The sequence below is a fragment of the Alosa sapidissima genome, chromosome 3 (genome assembly GCF_018492685.1).
Source record: "Alosa sapidissima isolate fAloSap1 chromosome 3, fAloSap1.pri, whole genome shotgun sequence".
Taxonomy (NCBI): domain Eukaryota; kingdom Metazoa; phylum Chordata; class Actinopteri; order Clupeiformes; family Clupeidae; genus Alosa; species Alosa sapidissima.
In genome coordinates this window covers 17,369,007-17,393,081 of record NC_055959.1, presented here as the reverse complement: position 1 = coordinate 17,393,081, position 24,075 = coordinate 17,369,007, and the positions used below count along the sequence as shown (strand labels likewise).

The following is a 24,075-nucleotide window of genomic DNA, read 5'->3' as shown; positions in this document are numbered from 1 at the left end:
GTACTGTATGTCCTTGCTCATGGTCCCATGTCTATTTTTTAAATGTATTTAGTCTAGCCTACTTTGCTGACATCTAGTGTTTAACAAGATTGTTGCACATTGATATGAACTCCAAGACTTGCTTGGCGTGTTAGTGTTTGAGGCCTCGTTAAAATTAGCCTAGGCCCTTGCGCATTTCTGTAAAATATTTTCAATTGTTGGCCAAATATACTAGTTGAAGCAGTGTCATACATTTAAGCTGTTTAATAAGTTTACATTTAAGTAACGATTGAACATCTTCTCACAGTCTGATGTCAGCTCATCCAGCGCCAGCTGTGTTTGTGTTCAGTCAATCACTATTCGATTAACCAACCTTGAACAATCTTTCCAGCAGGCATGACGTGTCGATAGCAGAGTGAAAGCTACAGATTGTTTGTCAACACCATTCAACACGCATTTTAGGAAAGCCGATGTAGTTAGTAACTTCCTAACTCTCAAATGTACGCATTTAAGCGAAAATAAGCCTTGGCGAGTGTAACTTTTCTAACCACCAACATCCCCTCAGAAACAGACTATTACGTTATTCTCTTACTGAGCACGGAAATATAAACGCCAGGTAAGTAGTCTTTGCGGCTTGCCAGCTAACTAGCTAGCCAGCCTGGCTGGCTAGGCAATTGAATGGGCTAAATAGCAATGTTGCTTTCCCAAAAGCAGTATGATATATTGTTTGTTATGAACATAATTTTACTAATTGGTACACTATGACCCGTGGGGATATCTATACCACTAACGGGCAATGTATTAGTAATGCAATTTTAATATTGATAACCCGTTGGCTAGGTTATTATCAAATTGATGTTAGCCAATTTAGCTAATGTTAGTCAGATATGCTAACTTTATTAGGAAAGGATAAACAGCTGTTTTACTGTGTAACGTTATAGAGTGAAACATTTTATCTGTGGATTAATTAGTTTACCGAGACTACTCATATCTGGTGGAAAAGTTAAAATGTTGATATGTTTATGGTTAGCTGGATGGCGAAAGTTAGTTAAGTTAAAATTAAAGTTTAATTAAATTTAAAATGCTGATTGTAACGTTAACGATGTTTTTGGTTTAGCCTCGCACTTCAATACATATTCCATAATATACCCAAGCTAATATTACTAACGTCAGTTGTAAGGTGTAATGTTGTAGTGTTGTTACTATTACTTACTATACCTTTACTCGAAATCTTTCGTCAACATTACAACTTTGTTCCTTTTCATTTAAAGACGCATGGTTGCGGGCTCTACACACATGGAGCCCCCCTCCAAACCCGGTGCGAACCAGGTGGCCGACGTGGTCTTTGTAATAGAGGGAACGGCGAATCTAGGACCATACTTTGAGTCCCTGAGGAAGAATTATATCTTACCTGCCATTGAGTGAGTATACTTTCCCTAGCCCAACGCTTTTTGTTGTCATGGTGTTAATGGCATGCTGTCCTCAAACTCACTGAAATTGTCTTTATACTACAGGTATTTCAATGGTGGTCCACCAGCTGAGACAGACTTTGGAGGGGATGTAAGTATTTTTTCTGTCTACACTATTTCAGTAATTCAAGAAGATCACTCAAGACATCATGTTGTATGTTGACATTTCTTCTTCCTCTTCCTCTGGCAATTCTTTCTTATTTTCTATTTGATTCTTTTTATGAAATTGAACATATCTGTAGCTTTGCTTGTTTTTTTTTCCTCAGTTGCACATGCATGACTATTTTCTACATTTCTCTTCTAGTATGGTGGAACACAGTATGGACTTGTGGTGTTCAATACAGTGGACTGTGCCCCGGAGTCCTACGTCCAGTGTCATGCTCCCACCAGCTCAGCCTTTGAGTTTGTCTCCTGGATCGACAGCATTCAGTAAGAACTTACACTCTCCTGGACGGGTCCACTACATGTCTGCTATGGTGTTTAAATTTTGACTCTTCCAAATTGCAGTTTAAGAAGTTGACTGATGGCTGATTGTGCATTAGGTAAAATTTGATGGAAGCCAGGTGAGCACTAGTTCAAGAGAATATAGTAATGATGTCTCTCAGCTCATCAGATTCACCAATCCATGCAGTTTCAGTGCATTCCCAGTACTGCGTCAGCAAGCAATACTGAGAGGTCTGAATTTAACTGGGTTGACAGGCTGTGAAGGTGCCCAGAGACTGTCTTTTCACACCCTGTGGAGAGCTGACAGTAGGGCCCATGACATCAGTGGGAGAACGTTCTGGTAGGATGTGTTGAGGTATAAGTGCTGCCGTGTCCCCCTGTGGCAGGTTCATGGGTGGAGGTGCGGAGAGCTGCAGTCTCATCGCCGAGGGCCTCTCTGTGGCCCTGCAGCTCTTTGACGACTTCAAGAAGATGAGAGAACAGATGTGAGTTACTTGTGTTGGCGACACATCCACAGGACTCTGTGTAGTCCTAGACACACACACACATATATATATATATATATATACACACACACACACTCTCTCATACACACACTCCCACTCCCATTCCCACTTAGTCACTACTATCATCTTTCAATTTCTTTTACACCATCCACCTGGTCACAGCAAGGACAAGGAGCCGCTAGGCATGTACGTAAGAAGTTAATGTACAGTGACATCTATCACACATATTCATATTCACTTTCAGCAGTATTTACGGTTTATAAATACTTATGTATAAAGGACTTTGATGTTGTGGGTGTGTGTGTGTGTGTCTCTTGCGTATGTGTGTGTTTTTTTCAGTGGGCCAACCCATAAGGTGTGTGTGCTTCTCTGTAATTCTCCGCCGTACTTGTTGCCTGCTGTGGAGAGTGTCAGCTACACTGGCTGCACCGCTGACAACCTGGTCCAGATCATCAGAGATGTGAGTTATGACCCCACACACACACACACACACACACACACACACACACACACACACACACACACACACAGTTTTCACATTGATTGCCAGACCAACAAGTCTGGATCTTTGGTGAGGTAATCTGAATGCATGACACCAGAGAAGGTGGGATGGATGCCCTTTCCAACAAGATACATTTATTTGTCCTAAACATTTAAGTGCTTTTCTTAAAACAAATAAATTAGAAATGGATTAAATGTGTTTCTTTATAAGGTCATATACTCATGTACATTCATTTTTGAAAACCCGGGGGAAAGAACTTGAGGGTTTCCGTGAGGCTTTTTCTTCATTACATAGCATGCCCCTTCATTTAAGTGTTTAAGTGTTCAATTAAGTGTTTTTGATTTTTCTAATTGTGGACTCTCCACAGACCTTATTGACTGCTTTTACCAAAGAGGGTTTACAGACGTTGATAAGTTGACATAGCTGGCTGACATAGACATAGTTGATGGAAGCAGGGTAGTTTTATTCTGACCATGTCTGTCCACCCCCCCACAGAAAGGAATCCATTTCTCAGTGGTGGCACCACGGAAGCTTCCGGCGCTGAGGGCACTCTTTGAGCGAGCGTCACCAGTGACCGGACCTCCAGAGTCGTCACTGCCTGATTACTGCCAGGACCCCTTCCACATGGTGCTGGTGCGAGGCATAGTGCTGCCAGGTGAGACCACACAGAGAGCCCTAGGACTCTATCTTGCACTTTAGCGCAAATTGCTTTGTGAGCGGATCTTGGGCGCTGTTTCTATTTTACCGGCGGGATCATGACTGTTGCGCCCGACGCAAATCTAAAATGGGGTGGTCTGTAGTAGCTACATTACTCATGGGTGTGGTTTGGGCGTGACGTGCAATAAACCAATCGGAGCGTCATCTCACATTCCCTTTAACAACAGGCATGCTTGTTCCATAGCGGATTGCTATTATGATGGCAGAATTGCCAGGCGCAGCCAGGAACGGTTCACAGTGCTATAGTCAGTTGGGAACAGTTTGCTATTGATTTTTCCTCTTGACAAAATGTAATACAGAAATGTCACTTTCCGATGTTTTGGGATCACTCTCACTGAATCACGAGGTTATGAATGCATGGTGATATTTTTGCAATGTAATCTACCTGCACACTGCCCTCTCCCCACAGCACACTGCCCTCTCCCCACATACACAGCACACTATCCCATCTCCCCTGTTATCCCCCCCAACACACACACCAAGACCCCTGGCAGTTGGGTTAGCCCCTTGAGCCGTGGATCTGCCCAAGGCCCCCCCCCCCCCAGTAACTATATGCATGTGACAATAAACTTCCTTGTATCCTTGTACCTCACTATAGAGTATAGACAATGCAGATCTGTCAGATAAGCTCTCCTCTCCCGTGCTGCTGCTGGGGAATTTGGGTTAAGTGGCATTGGCATGCAGTTCAACATCACGTCTCATTAAGTCCTCTAATATTTCCTAATTTATGTCATCAACACATCCGTGATTCGTGGAAATGTGTACGCTAGATTTATACCTATTTTTTCACATCGGACACCACACTGATTTCCCTCGTGTAGCAATATTTGTCCTTGTAATTATGTATGGTTTGGAGAAATGGGAACTGCGTCGTATAGATGAGAGGAGCAAAGTGCATTGCGCAACACAGGCGCCCAAGCAAGCGCTCCTGCAGGTGTAAGCTACGGCTGTACCTTACCATCAGGCAACTCAACGAGAAACAGTTTCCAAGTTGACCTAACTTTCCAACTCTGCACAGTATCCCATTAACTGCATGACAACAGGCTATTTACAATATTTTATGTAAAGTAGTTTGTAAACACGTTATCATCAACTTAATGCACGCATAACTTTTGTTTGAGCAGGAGAGAGAATGGTGCAAACCGAATATCGCTGCATGTATAACTGTGGTCATTGTGTACGGTGAATTGAATGGACACATTTAGATCGAGCATGGCAAGTCATTTGCAATAGCCTATAATAATAGGCCTACCATTTCATTACTGCATTAACCATAGTGATGTTCTTATTGAACATTTAAAAATACTAAAATTAAAAAGTTAATTGCATTGTGGGGCTGTCAAATGATTATTGCAATCATCATTGCAAAATCACATAAAAATCCCCCAGGCTACTTGGAACATCTCTTTGAATTGTGCTCAAATACATTTCTATGGAAGATGCTAGCATGGCGAGCTGGTTTAGCCAAGGCCTAAAGATCATGAAGGATAGTATGTAAGACATTGAGCCATGAGATGTGCAGTTTGAAGCCCTTAAAAGACGTGCACTGTTAATTTACTCACTGTTATTTTTATTTAATTCATCTTGAGATGTTTTAAGTTTAAATTCCAGCTCAGTGAAGCACTTAAAGCACCAACACTTCATTAAGTTACTTTTCTTGTAGAATTGTAAATCATAAGTCATAGGACAACCTATATAGGACAGTAATTAAGGAAAAAAAGTGAACCTGCTGCGGTGTTAAATGCGATGTGGTTGAAAATTTGGGTGCACCTAACTTTTGTGCTGGTGCACCTAAGAAAAAAAGTTAGGCGCACCAGTGCAAAAAGTTAGTCTGGAGCCCTGGCTGGAATAATGCTTATAGGCTGATTTTAAAGCGCACACAATGTTTAAAGCCATACACAACGGTAAATTGGAACAAAACTAAAGGTAACTTTAGCCTTTATAGGGCTGTATAAAGTTGTCCAAATTAATAGGTCGTAATTAGGCGTTGTTGTTGTAAAGATATTGCATGTAGATGTACTATATAGGCTACTAAATTTTTAGTTGACCAATGCACGAACAAACCCGGGAAACGGACAAATATTATCAAGGGTTTGAATGTTTCCATCTGTGCACAGGGTGTCTGTAGATCGGTGTGCATAGCATTAATTCCTGCAGGCCTGTGGCCATCCATGCACCCTTAAAATAGCACCTGAATTTGCGCCACTGACTTTAGACCAGGAGGTTCCTGGTCTGTGGCGGAATTGTTTTCTGAAACTGCAAAATATCAACCGGGACCTTTTGCGCCGGAACACGCCCCCTCTTTTTGCTGAAACGCCCCCGTGGGCGCACATGTACCTGTGGAGGGAAAATTCCAATATGCGCTGACTGCAAAATAGGAAAGACAACAGCGCGAGTATACAAAGTCAATAGCGCAAGATAGAGCCCTTAGAGTTTAAGCCTAATTCCACCCACTGCATAATTCATTGCATTGACCTTGGGTACTTTTAACTGTGGATCTTTTTTTAAATGATATGTGATTTTTTAAAATCGGGGAAAAAAAACTGTGAATTTTGTCAGTGTTTAAACTTGCATTGATGTGTTTCATCACAGTTCAGTCATAATCTAGTTTACAGCTCAAACACATTTTATATTGGCCTGGCTGAAACTAGACCTATTCTAAAATGAGGGAACCCTTTGTTCACTTCCGATTTTCAAGGGGCATAACCAGCCGGGAAATTACCAAACCTTTATGGAAGTATTGCCAATACAGCTTTCTTTCAACCAAAGGTTTTAAATACAGTTGTTTGCTCAATTCCAAGGAAGATACACTTCTGTATTAAATACTGTTGCCATCAGCCATTGGTTGTGTTCAACATTGCTTCTAATCATGCTCCTCTGTTTGTCATTGCCCCTTGCCTGATAAGCGGTTGTGATTGCTTTCTGGGTTTTGGGTGATTCAGAAATGGGCTTGACGAATTCAGCAAATTAGTATTCATGGCCCCAAAGCTGTCCTTCACATGGCCACATTCTATCAAGAAAAAAAAGACAGTTTTACAAATTGATGTTTAGTTATGTATTGGATCCCAATGTGTTGGTAATTTTAAAATGCAATACTAGATTGCCTTTGGTGAAGAGGTTGTCAACTTGATTTAGCTAGTTAGCTGTAAGAAAGCTTCTCCCAGTCTAACGAAGCTGTTAGTGTGAATGTATGTGTAGACCTTGATGCAGTCATTGCAGGGGTTCTCATTACCATGCATGACAACCCCCTCAAAGAATTATCAAACTGCGCCGTCTATGATTTGCATCAGCATGGGTAATTGTTTGTTATCTGAATTTCCATTCCAATATTTATCCGATGTAAATCAAGCTGTAAGCCTTTAATTAAGCAATTAAACTGACTGAGCAGGTTAATAGCCACATGTTGGTTTTAATTCTCAGAAATTGTTTATGTTGTCTTTACCTTTTCTAGTAGCTGCTGGAAGCAGTGCTGGGGCCGTATCCCTCAAGCCAGTTTTACCCCCTCAGCCTATGGCTGGAAATCAGCCTCCTATTGGTGCAACCTCCCAGGCTGCCCAACAAATCAACCCAAATCATCCATACCAGGTACTTATGAGATCTATAAGATCTGTGAATTGCATTGCAGCTGCAGAAGTGGAGAAGTTGGGTTAGAGTGTTAAATGGGTTAGTGGCTTAATTGATTGAAGCAGGAGGGCCAAACGATGTAGCTTGTTTTGTGGATAGCTTAATTTGCTCAAGTGGGGAGGTGTGTGTGTCCATTATTTTGTGTAATGTGCCGCTAATCATCCTCTCCCCTCTGGTGCCCACCATCGCCCCTCCCTCAGGCACCTCCCTCACTCAATGCTGCCGCCGCCGCAGCCGCCATGGCTGTAGAGGCTGCCAATAACCAGAAGAACCGTTGTAAGTCTCGCGCTCTCGCGCTCTCGCGCTCTCTCGCTCTCTCGCTCGCTCGCTCGCTCTCTCTCTCTCTCTCTCTCTCTCTCTCTCTCTCTCTCTCTCTCTCTCTCTCTCTCTCTCTCTCTCTCTCTCTCTCTCTCTCTCTCTCTTTGTTTTTGTCTTTATCTCTGTTTTACTGTCTCTCTCTCGCTCGCTCACACGTTTTCTCTCTCTTTTTTGAAGTACTATATCTTTAGTAAGCAAATGATAGGGTGATAGATGGTGATAGGCTTCACCCCCATTATATATTAAATATGCTGGACCTATGGTGCCTTAACACAGTGGCGCAGAGAAAATAAAAGTTGGAAGAAGATGAGTATAAGAGCCAGCATACCATAGGCGTGAACTCCATACTCCATGTAAGGAGTTCAAACACTTAACGGACATAATCATATCTGTAATCTGCATTGTTGTAATCCTGCAGTCCCTGCGATGATGAACACGGTTCCCCCCTTCGGCAATCAGCCCACGCTTCCTTCAGTGGGCGGAGTCAAACTGCCCCCCTCCAGCCAGCCCAGCTTGGCCACGGTCACCACCGTCTCCACGCCTCTGATGCCCCAGCAACAGGTCCCACCTCCGCAACAACAACAGCCGCAGGTCCCACCCCCTGGGCAGCCCGTGCCCAATCAGCAGCCCCAGCCAGTTCCCCAACAGCAGCCGGGGCCCAATCAGCAGACTCCTCCTTCCTCACAGCCTGGCATGGTAGGAGCCATGAGCATGGTCAGTGTGTCAGCGCTCCTCACTCGCACCTTCCTCTGAGAGAGAACCAGCACTCTTTATCCGCCATGTTCTCATCCTCACTGTGATCTCTTCCTTCTGCCCACCCCACCCCCTCTATCCGTCTGTGTCTTTTTTTGTTCAGGCGGGTGTGGCTGCAGCTCAGGTTGGCGCCAGCACCATTGGCCAAGCGCAAGGAGCCAATAAGATTGTTGCATGGAGTGGGGTGCTGGAGTGGCAAGAGGTGAGAGATTCTTCTGTAGATTTACTGTACATTAACAATGAAAATACCCTTTTAGTCTTGAAATAGACATCACTTGTCAGTTCCTCTGAAGTACACTTTTATTTTACATAGTTGACACTTTTTCATCCTGTTTATGACATGGGAAATTGCATCTTAATTTGTTTTCAAAACTGGGTCAATGGCCTTGATTGACTGGAGTCTGATTAATCTTGCCAGCTGCATTATTAGTTTGAAAGGAAAAGCTGGTTGGAAGATGTCTCTGTGTGTGTTCCTCCTGATATATGACCTGGCTCTCAGAGGAGGCGTGGGTTAGAGGTTCACTAAAACTGATTGGCTCATTGACTTAAGGCGGTTATCCAGTGATTTATGTCAGGAGGAGCCATGGGAATCCATTGATTTGGGGTTGCAGAGTCCCAAGGACATCTCAGGCCACACCTGCTGTGTGTGCTGAACACCAACCCAAACATTTTAATTGTATTTTTTTTTATTATTTATTAAACTGCTCCGTTTTCACTCTTGAGAACCAGTTTTGTTTCATTCTAATTCTTACATTAATTCGGTTAATTCATTTCATTTCTTTAATTCCTGTTGGAGCTTTTCTTCAGTCCACCGTTTCAAAAATGATGGCGAAACAATAACTTGGAAATGCTATTCAACTATATGTTGTTTTTGCCTGATGCTTCTTTCATGAAGGCATGTAGATTAGAAATTCAGTGCCCATATTTTTCTTGAGGAGGGCAATTAATCAGGTATTGATCCATTATCAATCTGCCAATGACGGGGAGGAGATGGACAGGGTCAGTTTATTTTGCCGGAGGCTGTGCCCTGCACTGTGGAATGCTGTGCTGGGCTGTTGCCAGGGTGATTGCTCATGTTCCGGAACCCCCCACTAAGGCATAAATCATACAAGTCCATAACTACCTCAAGGGTCAGTGGAGACGGAGGTCACATCTTTGTATTATAATGCTAACTTCTTCATGCTTTTTGACACCCTGCTTTAACATCCTCTGTAGAAGCCGAAGGCCTCCATGGACTCCAATACTAAGCTCACACGCTCCCTGCCCTGCCAGGTGCAAGTCAACCAGGGGGAAAACCTGTGAGTACACCACCACCTGCTCTTGTCTGATGCCAGTGTGACAAATATTTGGTAGCCAATGCCCAAGGTGACCTGCTGTCTTCTGTTGTTTTTTTCCTCCCAGAAACACTGACCAGTGGCCACAGAAGCTGATCATGCAGCTCATCCCACAGCAGCTACTGGTAAAATAAGATATCAACAATAAATATGTAATAGGGCTCTAATAAATCAACCATTCAATCAATGGGTGTAAGTCAATCAGTCACATTTTATTTATAGTGCTAAACTGCAATACAAGGTGTTTAACAGTAGCACAGCAAAACAGTTCAGAAATGCCTGGGATTATTTACGATAAAAATGAACAAAATGGAGACCAATATGGCATAATGAATACTAGGGGTGGAGTGGACCATAGTTGATCCATACGGACCACCTCATGGTTTGGCTGGTAGGTGAATCGTGGAGTGGTTGCAATGTTTAAATCGATGCTAAGCTGCAGTGAGAAGAGAAAGAGAATGCATTTGTGCATGTGCTAAAAGCAGCTTACAGTGACTGTCATGGATACATTGCAGGAGGAGGGCAAGAACTGCGGTAAAATAGCATTCACGTTTGATATTCAAGGTAGCCTAGGCTATTTGATTTTCGCTTTTCGCTAATCTCTCAGTATCAGCCTGGGAGAGAAAAGGCTATGCATTTGCAATGTTTTTGAGGTGATAAAAAAGCATTTGAGTTACATAGCTAATGAGCTCATAATGTACTTGCAGCTTGGATTTAAAGATGATAAAGATGTTTCCATGCTCGTTATTACTATTGAGAATATGTAATTTAATGTGTATGTAAACCCACACCTGTACACCTACGCTTGCTTACTCACTCAGTCTTTCCCTTAGAGAAAAATCAATCAAGTTCACTATGTAGAAGCTTAGATGTTAAAGCTGCAGTTGGCAAGTCTGACGGATTGTTGTTCTGTCGGAGCATAGTGTCGGTTTCAGTGAATATGATCAAAAAAATCTTGCCAACTGCAGCTTTAAAGCGGACCATTTCTGCCCATACATACCTAGCCATTATTTGTTAATAAAGGGACACCAGACAAGCCTGATGCTTTTTCTCTACGAAACTCCCCCTAGCGTCTGTACGTGTCGATACATGTGCGAGCCCTCGCTCGGTCTGAAGCTCTTTTCCTTTTCTTTGCATCTTCCGTCAAGGGATTTCGCTGCTTCTTCGCTGGCTCAGCCATTATACACACGTTTGCAACAATCGCTTGCGTTTCGTTAGCCTGCCTCTGTGCTGTGAATGCAGGATGTAAACTGATCCTGCTTCTCACGTTGTCTGAGACTTTGTGAGACTGAAGGTCGGCGGGTACGATACACTGAACTTGCAAGGGGGATATTCTTCCTACAGACAGTAGGGGTGTGGTGAGAGAGTCTTCATTCGCCCTGTAATGAGTCATTTAACCATATACCGACTTACGAAGATGATTAATTAACACTAAAATGTTGCCTGGTGTCCCTTTAACCAAGAGCCCTTCACTCATTCTGTTAGGTCAAAAGCAGTAATTATCTCTATAAATAAATATCGATAAAGAATATATAATGATAAAAGCCTTAACAGCCATACATGAATGACTAAAGTACTATAACAAGTAAATGCTGGGTTTGTGTTGGACAATACAGTCAACCTTAATTACATGGATGCACATGCATTATACCAGTGTTTCTCAAAGTGTGGTCCGGGGACCACTGGTGGTCCGCAAACTATCCCAAGTGGTCCGCGAGCAGACGTGGTAAAATATAATATAAATGAGTTGTTTGCAATATTGAACCAACTTGTATGTAAATCCAAACAGTTCTGCAACACTGTCTATGTAGTGTAAATCAAATGAATCCACTGACACAATAAGCAAAGTGCAAAGACAATAAGCAAGGTGGTTCAGTGAGTTGAAGTAGGTCTAATCTTTTTTTTTTTTAGCTAGGTGGTCCGTGCATTTCTTTTTTATTGGTTAAGTGGTCCTTCGTCTGAAAAAGTTTGAGAAACACTGCATTATACATTCATTTTTATAATTTATAATTTATAATTGTTTACAATTTATTTGTTTGTTTGTCTTACTTTGGCCAGCTTTGTCAGATGTAGACTTTGATGGAACTCAAGCAGCTTTTGTAAACAAGCGAATTACAGCCCTGTATTTGTTTTGCATTGCATGCTGGAGAAATAGTTTGCAGTGCATTGTGGCATTTTTTTGGATGTAAACATTGTGAATCTGACAGAATAGGCCACTGTTTCTGGGGCATTACTACAGCACAGTGTTCCAGGGAGTGATCATGAGTGTTGCAGGGGCTGATTCCCATGACTGTTGCAGGGGCTGATTCCCATGTTTCCTTGCCACATGCCTCAATACAGTCTTTTACTCACTCACTCTCTCTCTCTCTCTCTCTCTCTCTCTCTCTCTCTCTCTCTCTCTCTGACAGACAACGCTGGGGCCACTGTTCAGAAACTCACGTATGGTGCAGTTTCTGTTCACCAACAAAGATGTGGAGTCACTGAAAGGCCTCTATCGCATTATGGTCAATGGCTTTGTGAGTACAGCTGTTGCACTCTTATGACACACTCACAGACCCACTGTGAAACTTCCGTTTTTTTTTTTGACAACTTACTACTCGTAAGACGAGTTCGATGGACAATGGGATCACATGATAGGGACTCCTGTGACTTCAGGACACTGCTGCAGTGACTTAAATGTGCCACCAGGGGAAGTATGTCACCAAAGTTAGTTTCATAGTGGACATGGCATAAAGGATCAGGATTGACAGGATTGACTCTGATAGCCTCTATGTATGTCCTTGTCCTCTGGTTCAGATTATGTCACTTGTGTGAAATGTTGTTGATACAGAAGATGGCACATATCAAGTCTTGATCAAGGAATACTATAGCATAGATAAAGCCAATGAATTAAATACATTTTCAGTGATGGGTAGCTTGGAAATATTTTCGTCAGCGGCCCAAATTAGAATTGAAAAAGTTTGATTTCATGTGACGTTATGAAAAAATTAGATATGTGTCATATTAACAAAAAAATTCAGGTTTGGCCTGGTAATGTGAATATAACCTTTGATTGTGTGTGTGTGCCTGCAGGCGGGCTGTGTGCATTTCCCCCACAGCGCTCCATGTGAGGTTCGGGTCCTGATGCTGCTCTACTCTTCTAAGAAGCGCATCTTCATGGGCCTCATCCCCAACGACCAGAGTGGCTTCGTCAATGGCATCCGCCAGGTCATCACTAACCACAAGAACCACCAGCAGCAACAGCAGCAAAGAGTGGTGAGGACATACACACACACACACACACACACACACACACACAGACACACTCACTAGGGCTGTCACTTTTGTGAAAAAATATAGGCCAATCCACAGGCAACTAACAGGCATTAGGACAAACGTAAAGTGGACGCTTGAAGACGCACAAGCCAGCAATATTTCTGATGATTTATTGGCATGAAGTTTCGTGCACAATGACAAACAGGAGTGCAACATTCTCGAAAAACAACAAGCAGAGTGGACTGCCATAACATCAATGAAAACATTACTGCAGGCCTCAACATGGCTGTGTTATGATTAGAAATGTCAAACAAATTTCGCCAACGTAAGAACTCGATTGCACAGTTTGCATACCACTTTCTCCTTCTCCATAGTTTGATCCACAGTCCAAAACCCAAAGTGCTTCCATATCTAACTCCTCAAGTTATTAGGGGTTATCACTCATCTCTCTCATGTCACACAGGTTGATTGCCGTTGTCCTCCATTTTTTGGCATAACACCAGCAAAACAATTGAAACTAGCCTATAGGCTGTTTCCAATGCGTACAATTGGTGGGAAATTTTCTTTTTAGCTTTTGCAATGCCTACTGCACTTTTGGAATTCTTTTTTTTCTTTTTCTGCTTGTTTGTGAGTCCAATCAATTGTGCAATCGATTTTTGAATGTAAACTGACAGCCCACACACACACACACACACACACACACACACACACACACACATACTCATCTGTGCTCATTCCTTCACACACTGGTGTTCATTTAAATTCACATATAAATAGATACACCTGTATAGATGAATACATACTTATTTATATGTTTGTGCTCTCAGATAAACCTGTTCACTCTTGCATGTGTGCACACAGCATATGGATTGGTTAAACACACTCACACACACACCTGTGTTACTGACTGAGCCTCTCTATGGCAGGGTTTAAATCCAGCGGCACAGATGCAGCAGGGCCAGGTGCAGCCCAATCAGAACTTCCTCAACCGTGCACCTGGTGCTCTCCAGGGTGCCCACGGCAACGTACAACAGCAGGTAACCCCCAACACACACACACACACACACACACACACACACACACACATGCATGTACATACACACACCTGATCACATGCCAGTTTCCCTGTTTCCTACATGTTCTGCACGTCTCCACTGTTCTCTCATGCATTCTCCAGCGTTCTTGAGTTCTCCACAGTTCCACAGTTTTTTTTCCCTCACACGTTCTGAAGTTCTTCCACTCCCTTCTGCCGCGTGCTACACCCCTTCACTGGATCCTCACGTCTCATCAGCCGCTGTTTTTTCCCCCTGTTGTCCTGGGATGGAACTTGCATGCCTTTTGTTAACTCCTCACTTTGCACCTCTTTTTCTTCCCTTCTTTCCTTCTCTCCCTGCCACTCCTTAACCCCCCCCCTCCTCCTCCCCCTCCCCCTCCTCCTCCTCCCCCTCCTCTCACCATGCCTCTCGCCTCTCCTCCTCTCTTCTCCTCCTCCTCCTCCCCCTCCTCTCACCATGCCTCTCGCCTCTCTTGCCTCTCTCCTCCTCTCTTCTCCTCCTCCTCCCCCTCCTCTCACCATGCCTCTCGCCTCTCTTCTCCTCTCTTCTCCTCCTCCTCCCCCTCCTCTCACCATGCCTCTCGCCTCTCTTGCCTCTCTTCTCCTCTCTTCTCCTCCTCCTCCCCCTCCTCTCACCATGCCTCTCGCCTCTCTTCTCCTCTCTTCTCCTCCTCCTCCCCCTCCTCTCACCATGCCTCTCGCCTCTCTTGCCTCTCTTCTCCTCTCTTCTCCTCCTCCTCCCCCTCCTCTCACCATGCCTCTCGCCTCTCTCCTCCTCTCTTCTCCTCTCTCCTCCTCCCCCTCCTCTCACCATGCCTCTCGCCTCTCTTGCCTCTCTTCTCCTCTCTTCTCCTCCTCTCTCCTCCGGTATCGTACCCAAGTCTGTGGTGGTGGGCATGCCGCCTGTTAGTCAGGTCACTATGATGGAGGACCAGCAGAGACAGAATACCATGGTGAGATAGAGCATGTGTGCATGTACACACGCGCACACACACACACACACACACACACACACACACACACACACACACTCGTATGCGCACACAGAACCTCGCACACACACTCGCATGCGCACACAGAACCTGCGTACATACTCAGACACAAACAAACATAGACACATGGACACACATAACACACAAAAACACATACACAAACGAAAAAGCCATAAAAGCAGACACATGCCCAAAACATATGTGTACTAGTTTAGCAGAAATACTGTTGTGAGAACATAAACTGATGTGCATCTGCAACAACTAGTGTGTGGTGTTCTTGCTGTGGATAACATTGTCTTCTTCAAACTAGCTGACACTGCCATCGCTGCCAATTAGAGTTGAGATTTAGCTACACTGTACTAGCTGTTGTGAAGAATTGGTCCTAAACACAGTATTATTTTATTTAAGCTGTATCTTTTTATGAAAATGTGCATTAACATGCAGCTACATTAACAGAGGCTGTTACAACAGGGAATCGTGTTGGTATAAATAATATGATCCAATGACAGATTTTGTCTCTTTCACTTTCTCTCCCACTCATTGATTTCCATACCATCTGAGGTTTACTGACCAGTGCCCTTTCCTGGATATATTATACAGAGAGCAGACATACACTCAAAGAATATATAAAAAAAAAATTGCATACACAGTGGTAACTCCGACAAGTTAGGAAACATACATATGCACATTCACACACATACACATAAATACATACACACTCATACATACTCATGCACATATACAACCAGGCTTGGAGTGCTTTGTACTTTAATGCGTCCTCACACACACACACACACCAAGTGAGAGGCTACCAGCTTACCCTGGCAATCACTCTTATCTTGGTCTCAACACCAGTCCTGCCCCCAGTCCCTCTCAGGCTGCATGTCGGACTCTCGTCCTCCCGCCTCGTGTGCTTATCAGGCCTGTTTAATGCACCGCCTTGCACAGCGCTGGCCCTTTTCAGCTATCTCTTTCTCGTATGCCACTCTTTTGGGGCTAAACTCTCCCTCTGTCCGACACCCTCTCTCTCACCATTCCTCTCTTAGCTGACAATGCGAGCCGCGGCCACAGCCAATCAGCAACCCCCAGTCAGCGGCGCCCCGCCCAACCAGGTGGCTCAGGGACAACCCCAGCCGGGCGCCATGCTCCGCCTCCCCAACCCAGGAGCCAATCCACAGCTTCGGAGCCTCCTCCTGAGCCAACAACAGCCGGTAAGCACTTTTGGGAAGTGGGTTTGAGAGAAACTGAAATCCCACCTTCTCCCTCATCTCATCATCTTTCCTTCTCTTTCTCTGCTTCTCTCTCTCTCTGGTGCATGCTTGGATTGCGTGAGTGCTGTGAGTGTGAGTACGACTGAACGCTGTCTGTGGCTATCTTTAAAACTCTATCTTTTGTTTGTCCTTATATGTGTTGTATCATTGTTTTTTATCTCATTGTTGGGACTTAGTGTGGTTGACTGTTTTGGGGTTGGAAGTGAAGCAGAACCCCCGCACCCGGCTTACAGCTGGTCGGGGTGTAACAATGGAATTTGAGGCCTTGACACGTCGTCACGGCGTGAAGGTGATCTCTGATGTTAGTGTGGAGGTTTGTAGTTTGGCCATTGGAGAAATTGTGGATCACGGTAATATTGTATCAGCTTCGCGAATGAAGAATGCTGTTGTTGTTTTCCTAAACAGTATTGCCAAGGCAAATGACATTGTCCAAAGTGGTGTTGTGCTTAATGGCACGTTCAATCCTGTTGTACCCCTGAGTTTGCCCTCGACTAAGATTGTCATTTCGAATATTCCCCCGTTTCTTTCCGACCGATTAATTAGCACTGAGCTTTTGCGTTATGGGAAACAAGTTTACCCAAACAAGAAAATTCCAATTGGCTGCAAATCGCCATTACTTAAGCATGTTGTCTCCTTTAGGAGACAAGTTTACATGATCCTAGACAGCGGTGATGAGCTCAATTTGACTTTCCGTTTTAACGTTGACGGGTCCTATTATATAGTTTTTGTGACATCTGATACCGCCATGAAATGTTTTGGTTGTGGGATGATAGGACATCTTGTTCGCGCGTGCCCATCTAAATCTCACAGTGAGGATGCTGGAGGGCGAATGCCAGCAGCAGCCAGTGCCGAAGGAGGCGAACCTACGACAGGTGGGTCTGTGGCGGAGGAGTCTGCCACAGTCGGGGATAACCAACCCGAGCCTAGCAGCTCGGTGTCTACGGCAGATAGGCCTGAGCTTGCGGGGACATCCACCACTACTGTGTTAGGTAGGGCTGAGCTTATGGTGGAGGAGTCCGCTGTGACTGAGTCGGATCAAACCACCGAAAAAACCCCGGCGATTGCGCCTGCACTGGCGATCGTTACAGAGGATAAATCCTCTGCAGCCAAGTCTGCATTTGAATTGGTTTCACCAACGACTGCCTCAGCTGTGTCTGATGTGACTATTGAGGAAAAGGCTGATGAGTTAGAGTCTTTGCCGAGTGGGAGTGAGCCTGGTGGTGCGTCTGCTGCTGCGGGTAGGCCTACGTCCGCCTCAGGTGGGTTAACGCACTTACTAACTTCAGACCCGAAACTAAAAGTAGCCCGTAAAACTGCTCCGTGCGTGTCAGATGGTAGTGACATGGAGGCCGAAACAACTGTTTTTAAAATGCCCAAAAGGAAATCTAGCCGTAGCGATGATCACAGCACAAAAAAACAGGCTAAACAGAAAGAACATGCTAACTATACCGAGTCGGACAGTGATGGCTATTCCACCGATTCGAGCAGGTTTTCCTGGTCTGGTAGCGATAATGTGATGGTGATGTACAGTGCTAGCGACATTAGTAATTTCTTGGCCGAAACAAAAGTCGAGTCGAGGATCATTTCCTTGACAGTATGCAGTGTATAAACGATGTCTCATCATAGACAGGAAGGGGCCTTTGATGACCGGGAACTTCACCGTCTCCGGAAACTTATTGGTAAACTTAAGAAAGAAAATAGCGACGCACTCGCGGATTAACTGCGGCTTTCTCTTCCATCACGTGTTTTTTCTCTGTCTCTTTCCTTCTTTATATGAACAATATTAGGAGTACTACCCTTAACATTAACGGAGGAAGGGACTTTAGAAAAAGAGCTCAAATTTATTAGCTTTTACAGCAAAAGGCAACAGATGTTGTGTTTTTACAAGAGACACATAGTGATATCAATAACGCTACAGATTGGGCAAGAGTGGAATGGGCTGACTATTCTCAGCCATAACACGTCTGACAGTGCTGGAGTGGCACTGTTGTTTTCATGCAGCTTTATTCCCCTGTCATACAGCATTGAAGAAGTGATTAAGGGGAGGCTTTTAAAAGTACACACTACGTTTGAGAATGACGTTTTTGTTTTCATGTGTGTTTACGCACCGACCTCCGCCACAGATAGAGTAGCTTTTCTTAAACCGTTGAATGCCTCAGTGAAGAACTGTAGTGATAATGAACTCCTTATCCTAGGCGGCGATTTTAATTGCACAGAGGCAAGACTTGATCGGAATCATGCTGAACCCCACATGGTTTCACGTAGCCATCTCATTGAGGTGATAGTTGAGAGTAACTTATGCGATATTTGGAGGAACCTGCACCAAAGTGAGAGGCAGTACACTTGGGCGCACTACAGGGGAAATACGATGTCATTAGCTAGGCTTGACCGGTTTTATACTTTTAGACATCATATGAACAAATTTAGATCTTGTACCATTCACCCTGTTGGTTTTTCTGACCACAGCATGGTGATGTGTAACATAAGTGCAAGTAATGTTAAACACAAGAGTGCATACTGGCATTTCAATGCATCACTTTTAGATGATTTCAATTTTAAAGAATGTTTTATTTATCTCTGGAATATACTCAAGGCAGACAAGGAGCTTTACTCCTCACTGTCTCAGTGGTGGGATATAACAAAAACGAAAATTAAACAATTCTGCCAAGGTTACACTTGCAATGTCACAAGAGGCATAACCATGTCCCTCAAGAACCTTGAAGTTGACATAATTGAAATGCAGAACCTGATGGGAACATCTGGTACTGGGCAGTACACTGAGGCTTACAACACAAGGAAGGTGGCATTATCTGAACTAATACGGCTCAAAGCTCAAGGCGCATTGATTAGATCACGTTTCAGAAACATCTCAGAGATGGATGCTCCCTCCAAGTTCTTTTTCAATCTTGAAAAGAAAAATGGTCAAAAAAGATATATTCATGCTCTACGGGCCCAGTCTGGCACCCTAGTGACTAACACGATTGAGATACGGAAGCTAGCTGTTCTCTTTTATGCTGATCTGTACAAAAATGAGCACAATGAACACCCAGATGTGGAGGCTGATTTTTTTTTTTCAGAATTCACCCACACTTTGCGAGGATTCAGTTACGATGCTTGGTGAAGATATATCCTTAGAGGAGCTTCACAATGCCCTTATGGCTATGGAGAATGGGCGGGCACCAGGTATTGACGGCTTGTCTGTTGAGTTCTATAAGGCCTTTTGGCCAGTTCTGGGTGAGGACTTTCAAGAGGTGCTCACTGAATGTTTAGGTAGGGGGGAGTTACCACTATCTTGTAAGAGAGCAGTGCTCACCTTACTACCAAAAAAGGGCGATCTGAACGAGCTGAAGAACTGGCGTCCAGTCGCTCTGCTCTCTACAGATTACAAGATTTTTTCTAAAGTTTTGGCCACTAGATTGGGGAAGGTCATGGCAGAGGTTATACACATAGATCAAACATACTGTGTACCTGAGCGGTCCATCTTTGATAATATCCAACTAGTCTAGGGTGTCTTAGACGTCTCCAATCTACTTGGTCTCAGAACAGGTCTCATCTCTTTAGACCAAGAGAAGGCCTTTGATCGCGTTGAGCATGCTTATCTGTGGAAAGTCCTGACACACTTTGGTTTTAGTAGGAATTTTATAGCAATGATCCAGGCCCTGTATTGTAATATTGAAAGTGTCTTGAAGATCAACGGTGGTTTGTGCGCTCCCTTCAGAGTTCAAAGGGGTGTACGACAAGGTTGTTCTCTATCTGGAATGCTGTATGCATTAGCCATTGAACCCCTGTTAAATAAGCTGAGGGCTAAGCTCTCTGGGTTTTCAGTGCCTTTGTGTCACGATGTGTTTAAGGTTTCAGCCTATGCTGATGATTTAATTGTGATGGTCAGTGAGCAAAAGGACATTGACATGTTAACCAACATAATAGGCACCTTTGGTTTGATTTCATCTGCAAAGGTAAATTGGAACAAAAGTGATGCTTTTCTTTTTGGGGACTGGTCAGGGGTACAGCTAAGGCTTCCTACTGGCCTTGAATGGAAAAGGGGTGGACTTAAGTACCTAGGAGTCTATTTGGGAGATCAGGACACTATGAGGAAAAACTGGGAGGGGGTTCTGGAGAAAATTAAGGGCCGATTAAACAGGTGGAAATGGATCCTTCCACACGTTTCCTACAGGGGGCGTGTTCTTATCGCCAATAACCTTGCTGCTTCCTCTCTGTGGCACAGATTAGCCTGTAGAGATCCTCCAACAGACTTTTTAGCTACCATTCAAGCTCTATTAGTTGATTTTTTTTGGGACCATCTGCACTGGCTACCCCAGAGAATGCTGTACCTGCCTAAAGATGAGGGAGGGCAAGGGCTTGTGCAGTTGTCTAGCAGAGCCGCAGCCTTCCGTCTTGCGTTTCTGCAAAGGTACCTTACGGGTCCACAAGATCTGATTTGGAGGCCTTTGGCGAGTGTAATCCTTCGGACAACAGGAGGATTGGGATTGGACAAAACACTTTTTGGGACGGATACTAAGAGACTGAATGTATCAGCATTGCCGTCTTTTTACAGAGGACTGTTTGCTATCCTGAACTTTTTCAATATGCAAAGAACTGGAACTAACACGTCACTGCATTGGCTTCTGGAAGAGCCTTTGGTTTATGGCTCCCGATTTGACATCGCTGGGAGCGAGAACCCCACACTGACAAGGATACTATGTGACTCTGGTGTTGTCAAGATTAGACAGTTAGTGGACATTGCAGGGCCTGATCTGGTTTGTTCTGAGGAACTAGTATTGCGCCTAGGGATAAGGTCCATACGTGTCATCAACAAACTGTTGGGTAGGTGGAAGGCACTCCTTACGGCTGAGGAATGTGAAAGACTAAAACAGTACTGTTTGGGGTTAGACCCTCCTGATCAGGAGGATCCTTTTCTCAATGTATGTGTTAGGCCAAAACGGGGTGACTGTGCAGGGGTTATTTTGGAGCATAAAGAACGAACAGAGATTGTTTTGGATGACTTTTGTAGTAAACCTCTGTACAAAATGTGTGTTATTGTTCTAAACAAACAGAAATTGAATGCGAGAGTTGACACTCCTTGGCGAAATGTTCTGGGTCTAGATGATACTGTAAAACCTGAATGGAGGGCACTCTATAAACCACCGTTGAGGAAACAAGTCTGTGATTTGCAGTGGAGAGTTCTCCATGGTATTGTTGCAATTAATGTGTTTGTGTCCATCATAAACCCAGGGGTTTGTCAGGACTGCCCTTTTTGCTTTCAGAGGGAGACAGTGTTTCACTGTTTCTCGCAATGTTTGAGGTTGTCACCTTTGTTTAGGGTTTTAGAAGGCCTTTTTCAAGTTTTTGATGAAGCTTTTTCTTTGCAAATATTTGTTTTTGGTTTTGAATATACCCGGTCACACAGAGTAAAATGTCAGTTGATTAATTTCCTTTTGGGCCAAGCAAAAATGGCCATTTACATAAGCAGGAGAAACAAAATGGTCACCAATCTAGATGCTGATGTTGTAAATGTTTTCTCAAGATTGGTCAAATCTAGTGTGCTGACTGATTATTACTTCTACAAACATATGCAAAAAAAAATTTTGTTCTGCTTTTGTGTAAGGCCCAGTTATTTTACTTTTTTTGAGCTGTGACTGACGTGACCTTGAGTTGTTAAGACTGTTGTACAATAAAGTGCAATTCAAAATCAAATCTCTCTCTCTGTCTCTCTCTGTCTGTGTTCCCCTCTACAGCAGCCTGGAGTGGGTCACATGCAGGGCATGCTCCCGGGGCTGTCAGGCCTGGGCCAGCAGATGGTCCACCCCACACCAGGAGGGGGCGCTCCCATGCAGGCCCAGTGGAGGCAGCAGCTCCCAGGTAAAATTAGAACAATTCACACACGCACACACACACACACAGGCAGTCAGCTTGCAGGCTATCACCTAGGATCAGCACCTGCTTCTCCCAGCTCTAACCTAACCCCCTCTTGGGCGCCCTGGTGGTGAAAAAGCCCTGAGTGCCAGAAACAGATCCTGAATCAGGTCCAGAGCCAGTTCAGCTCAGTTCAGTCCGGGCTCAGCCAGCACTAGATTAAGTGCTCTGATCTGGATGGGGGGCCTGATCTGAGAACTGATCTGAGAGTCGTTCACCTAATGTCTGAAGGTATCTCAGGAGACAGTCGGCAAGGTCTCACTCGACACATTGGCTTCAGTTTAAGCATATATAAACGCATAACACTCTTAAACATATTACTACACACTTGTTCTCACTTCTTTTACTTCTTTTTCTCAGGTCAGATGTTGATGACGGCAGGACCTCGTGGACCTGTCTCGCAAGGTCCTGGCATACCACCAGTGTCTGGTGTCATGGATGAGGAGATTCTTATGGACCTTATCTAAAGCAGAGACATTATGGACTTCAATGCCCATCAGGCCTTTTTTTATATAGTTTTCTTCTTTCCTTTTCTTTTAAAAAAAAAAAATCAATCAAATCAATGTGTTTTTGCTCCCTTCATGGGAAAAGACTGATGCATACTTTCTCTCACACATGTACTGTTTCATAGTGCTTGCTTCAATGATGAGCTTGGGACATTAAGAGCCATCATGAAAACGACTAGTCATCTTCAAAATTATATCATCTGCCAGTGCACAGTGTTTCGATGACTTTCCACATCAGACCATATACGGTGTAAACTCTAGGTTTAATAAAGTCAATCCACCGAGATGCTTCTTCCAGTCATGTATACTTTTGGATTTCAGAGCAAGCGCTGAATTTTTTTCTCTCCTTGCAGTTGTTTTTCACTCTTTTAGAAACCCATTTCACCAGAGGGGTGTTCCAAGTATGCAGTTTACTGACAAACCTGGGTAAGTTAACTCAGAGTAAGTGGTAAACCTCCTAATAGAAGAGCTGCATGGCTTCATTCTCCAAACAAAGCAATGCTATAGGGCTGTTGTTGTAGGAGGTTTACCACTTACTCTGAGTTAACTTACCCAGGTTTGTCACTAAACCACATACTTGGAATACCCCCTAGGTCTATGTGTTCATACATATTGCGAAAAGAGAAAGAGAGGACATAGAGGCAAAGGCAAATTAAAAAAGGGAGAAAGAGGGGGACATGTGTATGTGAAGGCGAGGGAGCAGGCGTTCATCTGATATTTAAATAGCGATGGATGAAGAAACATTCATATTGTTGCCACTATTGTTATTATTATTATGGCATTTTAGCACAGTAGCCTACTCGAGGCTATTTTGATTTCACCCAATAAAGGTCCTCGATGTGCAAAAATGATATTGTTGCCAGCAGGTAAGAAGGTGAAGATATAAAAAAATCCTGTGAACCTTGGAAAGAGATGAGTGACTTCAGACAGTTAGGTAGATAGAGAGGGGCGGGAATGTCTCCTGGTGCCTGTGTGTTTTTAAAAGAAAGCTTCACTTCAAGGAACATGGAACAAAACCAATACAAACTCCACTAGTCTGACAATATGTGAAAGAATCTAGTGCTTGAATAACCCTTTAGACCTGTCTTAGTGAATCAGTGCACAAAAGTTTGTACACACACAAACACACACATGTTCAACACATTAAGCAGTTCAGACTGTACTAGGTATGTAACGATTACCGGTATAATGGTAAACCGCGATAAAAAAATGTTGACGATAATAATTGCCGTTTTCATTTCAAACATCATAATTATCACTGTTGATTACCGCGGTGTGGAAACCATGTGTTTCATCCTTCCCAGCTTCATCCGAGCCTGCTTTTGACATACAGTAGGCCTGGTACAATGGAACAAAACTGGTATCCTACTGATTCTGTTGTCTAATTGATGGGTTTAACTACGATTCGGATTAGGCTACACCTGATTTTAAAAGGTGG

General features: G+C 43.8%; 1 protein-coding gene across 9 annotated transcripts; it reads left to right on the top strand.

Moving 5' to 3' along the window:
- Positions 1 to 348: 348 nt before the first annotated feature.
- On the top strand, positions 349 to 22,923 carry LOC121704671 (mediator of RNA polymerase II transcription subunit 25-like). Of its 9 annotated transcripts, none has more exons than XM_042085088.1 (21): positions 349 to 595; positions 1,251 to 1,400; positions 1,494 to 1,539; positions 1,753 to 1,877; positions 2,279 to 2,377; positions 2,561 to 2,584; positions 2,738 to 2,858; positions 3,396 to 3,555; positions 7,069 to 7,202; positions 7,442 to 7,517; positions 7,978 to 8,273; positions 8,416 to 8,514; positions 9,528 to 9,610; positions 9,714 to 9,771; positions 12,055 to 12,162; positions 12,719 to 12,901; positions 13,828 to 13,938; positions 14,837 to 14,908; positions 15,994 to 16,158; positions 21,957 to 22,077; positions 22,492 to 22,923. In XM_042085088.1, the coding sequence occupies exons 2-21, from the start codon at positions 1,255 to 1,257 to the stop codon at positions 22,596 to 22,598; spliced, it is 2,334 nt and encodes a 777-aa protein (XP_041941022.1). In that variant the 5' UTR covers positions 349 to 595; positions 1,251 to 1,254; the 3' UTR covers positions 22,599 to 22,923. The 9 variants fall into 9 exon arrangements, with proteins under 9 accessions (XP_041941022.1, XP_041941021.1, XP_041941025.1 ...); XM_042085087.1 differs by having other exon boundaries at positions 350 to 595; positions 7,442 to 7,514; positions 21,954 to 22,077; XM_042085091.1 differs by having other exon boundaries at positions 350 to 595; positions 7,978 to 8,255; positions 21,954 to 22,077.
- The last annotated feature ends 1,152 nt before the right edge of the window (positions 22,924 to 24,075 follow it).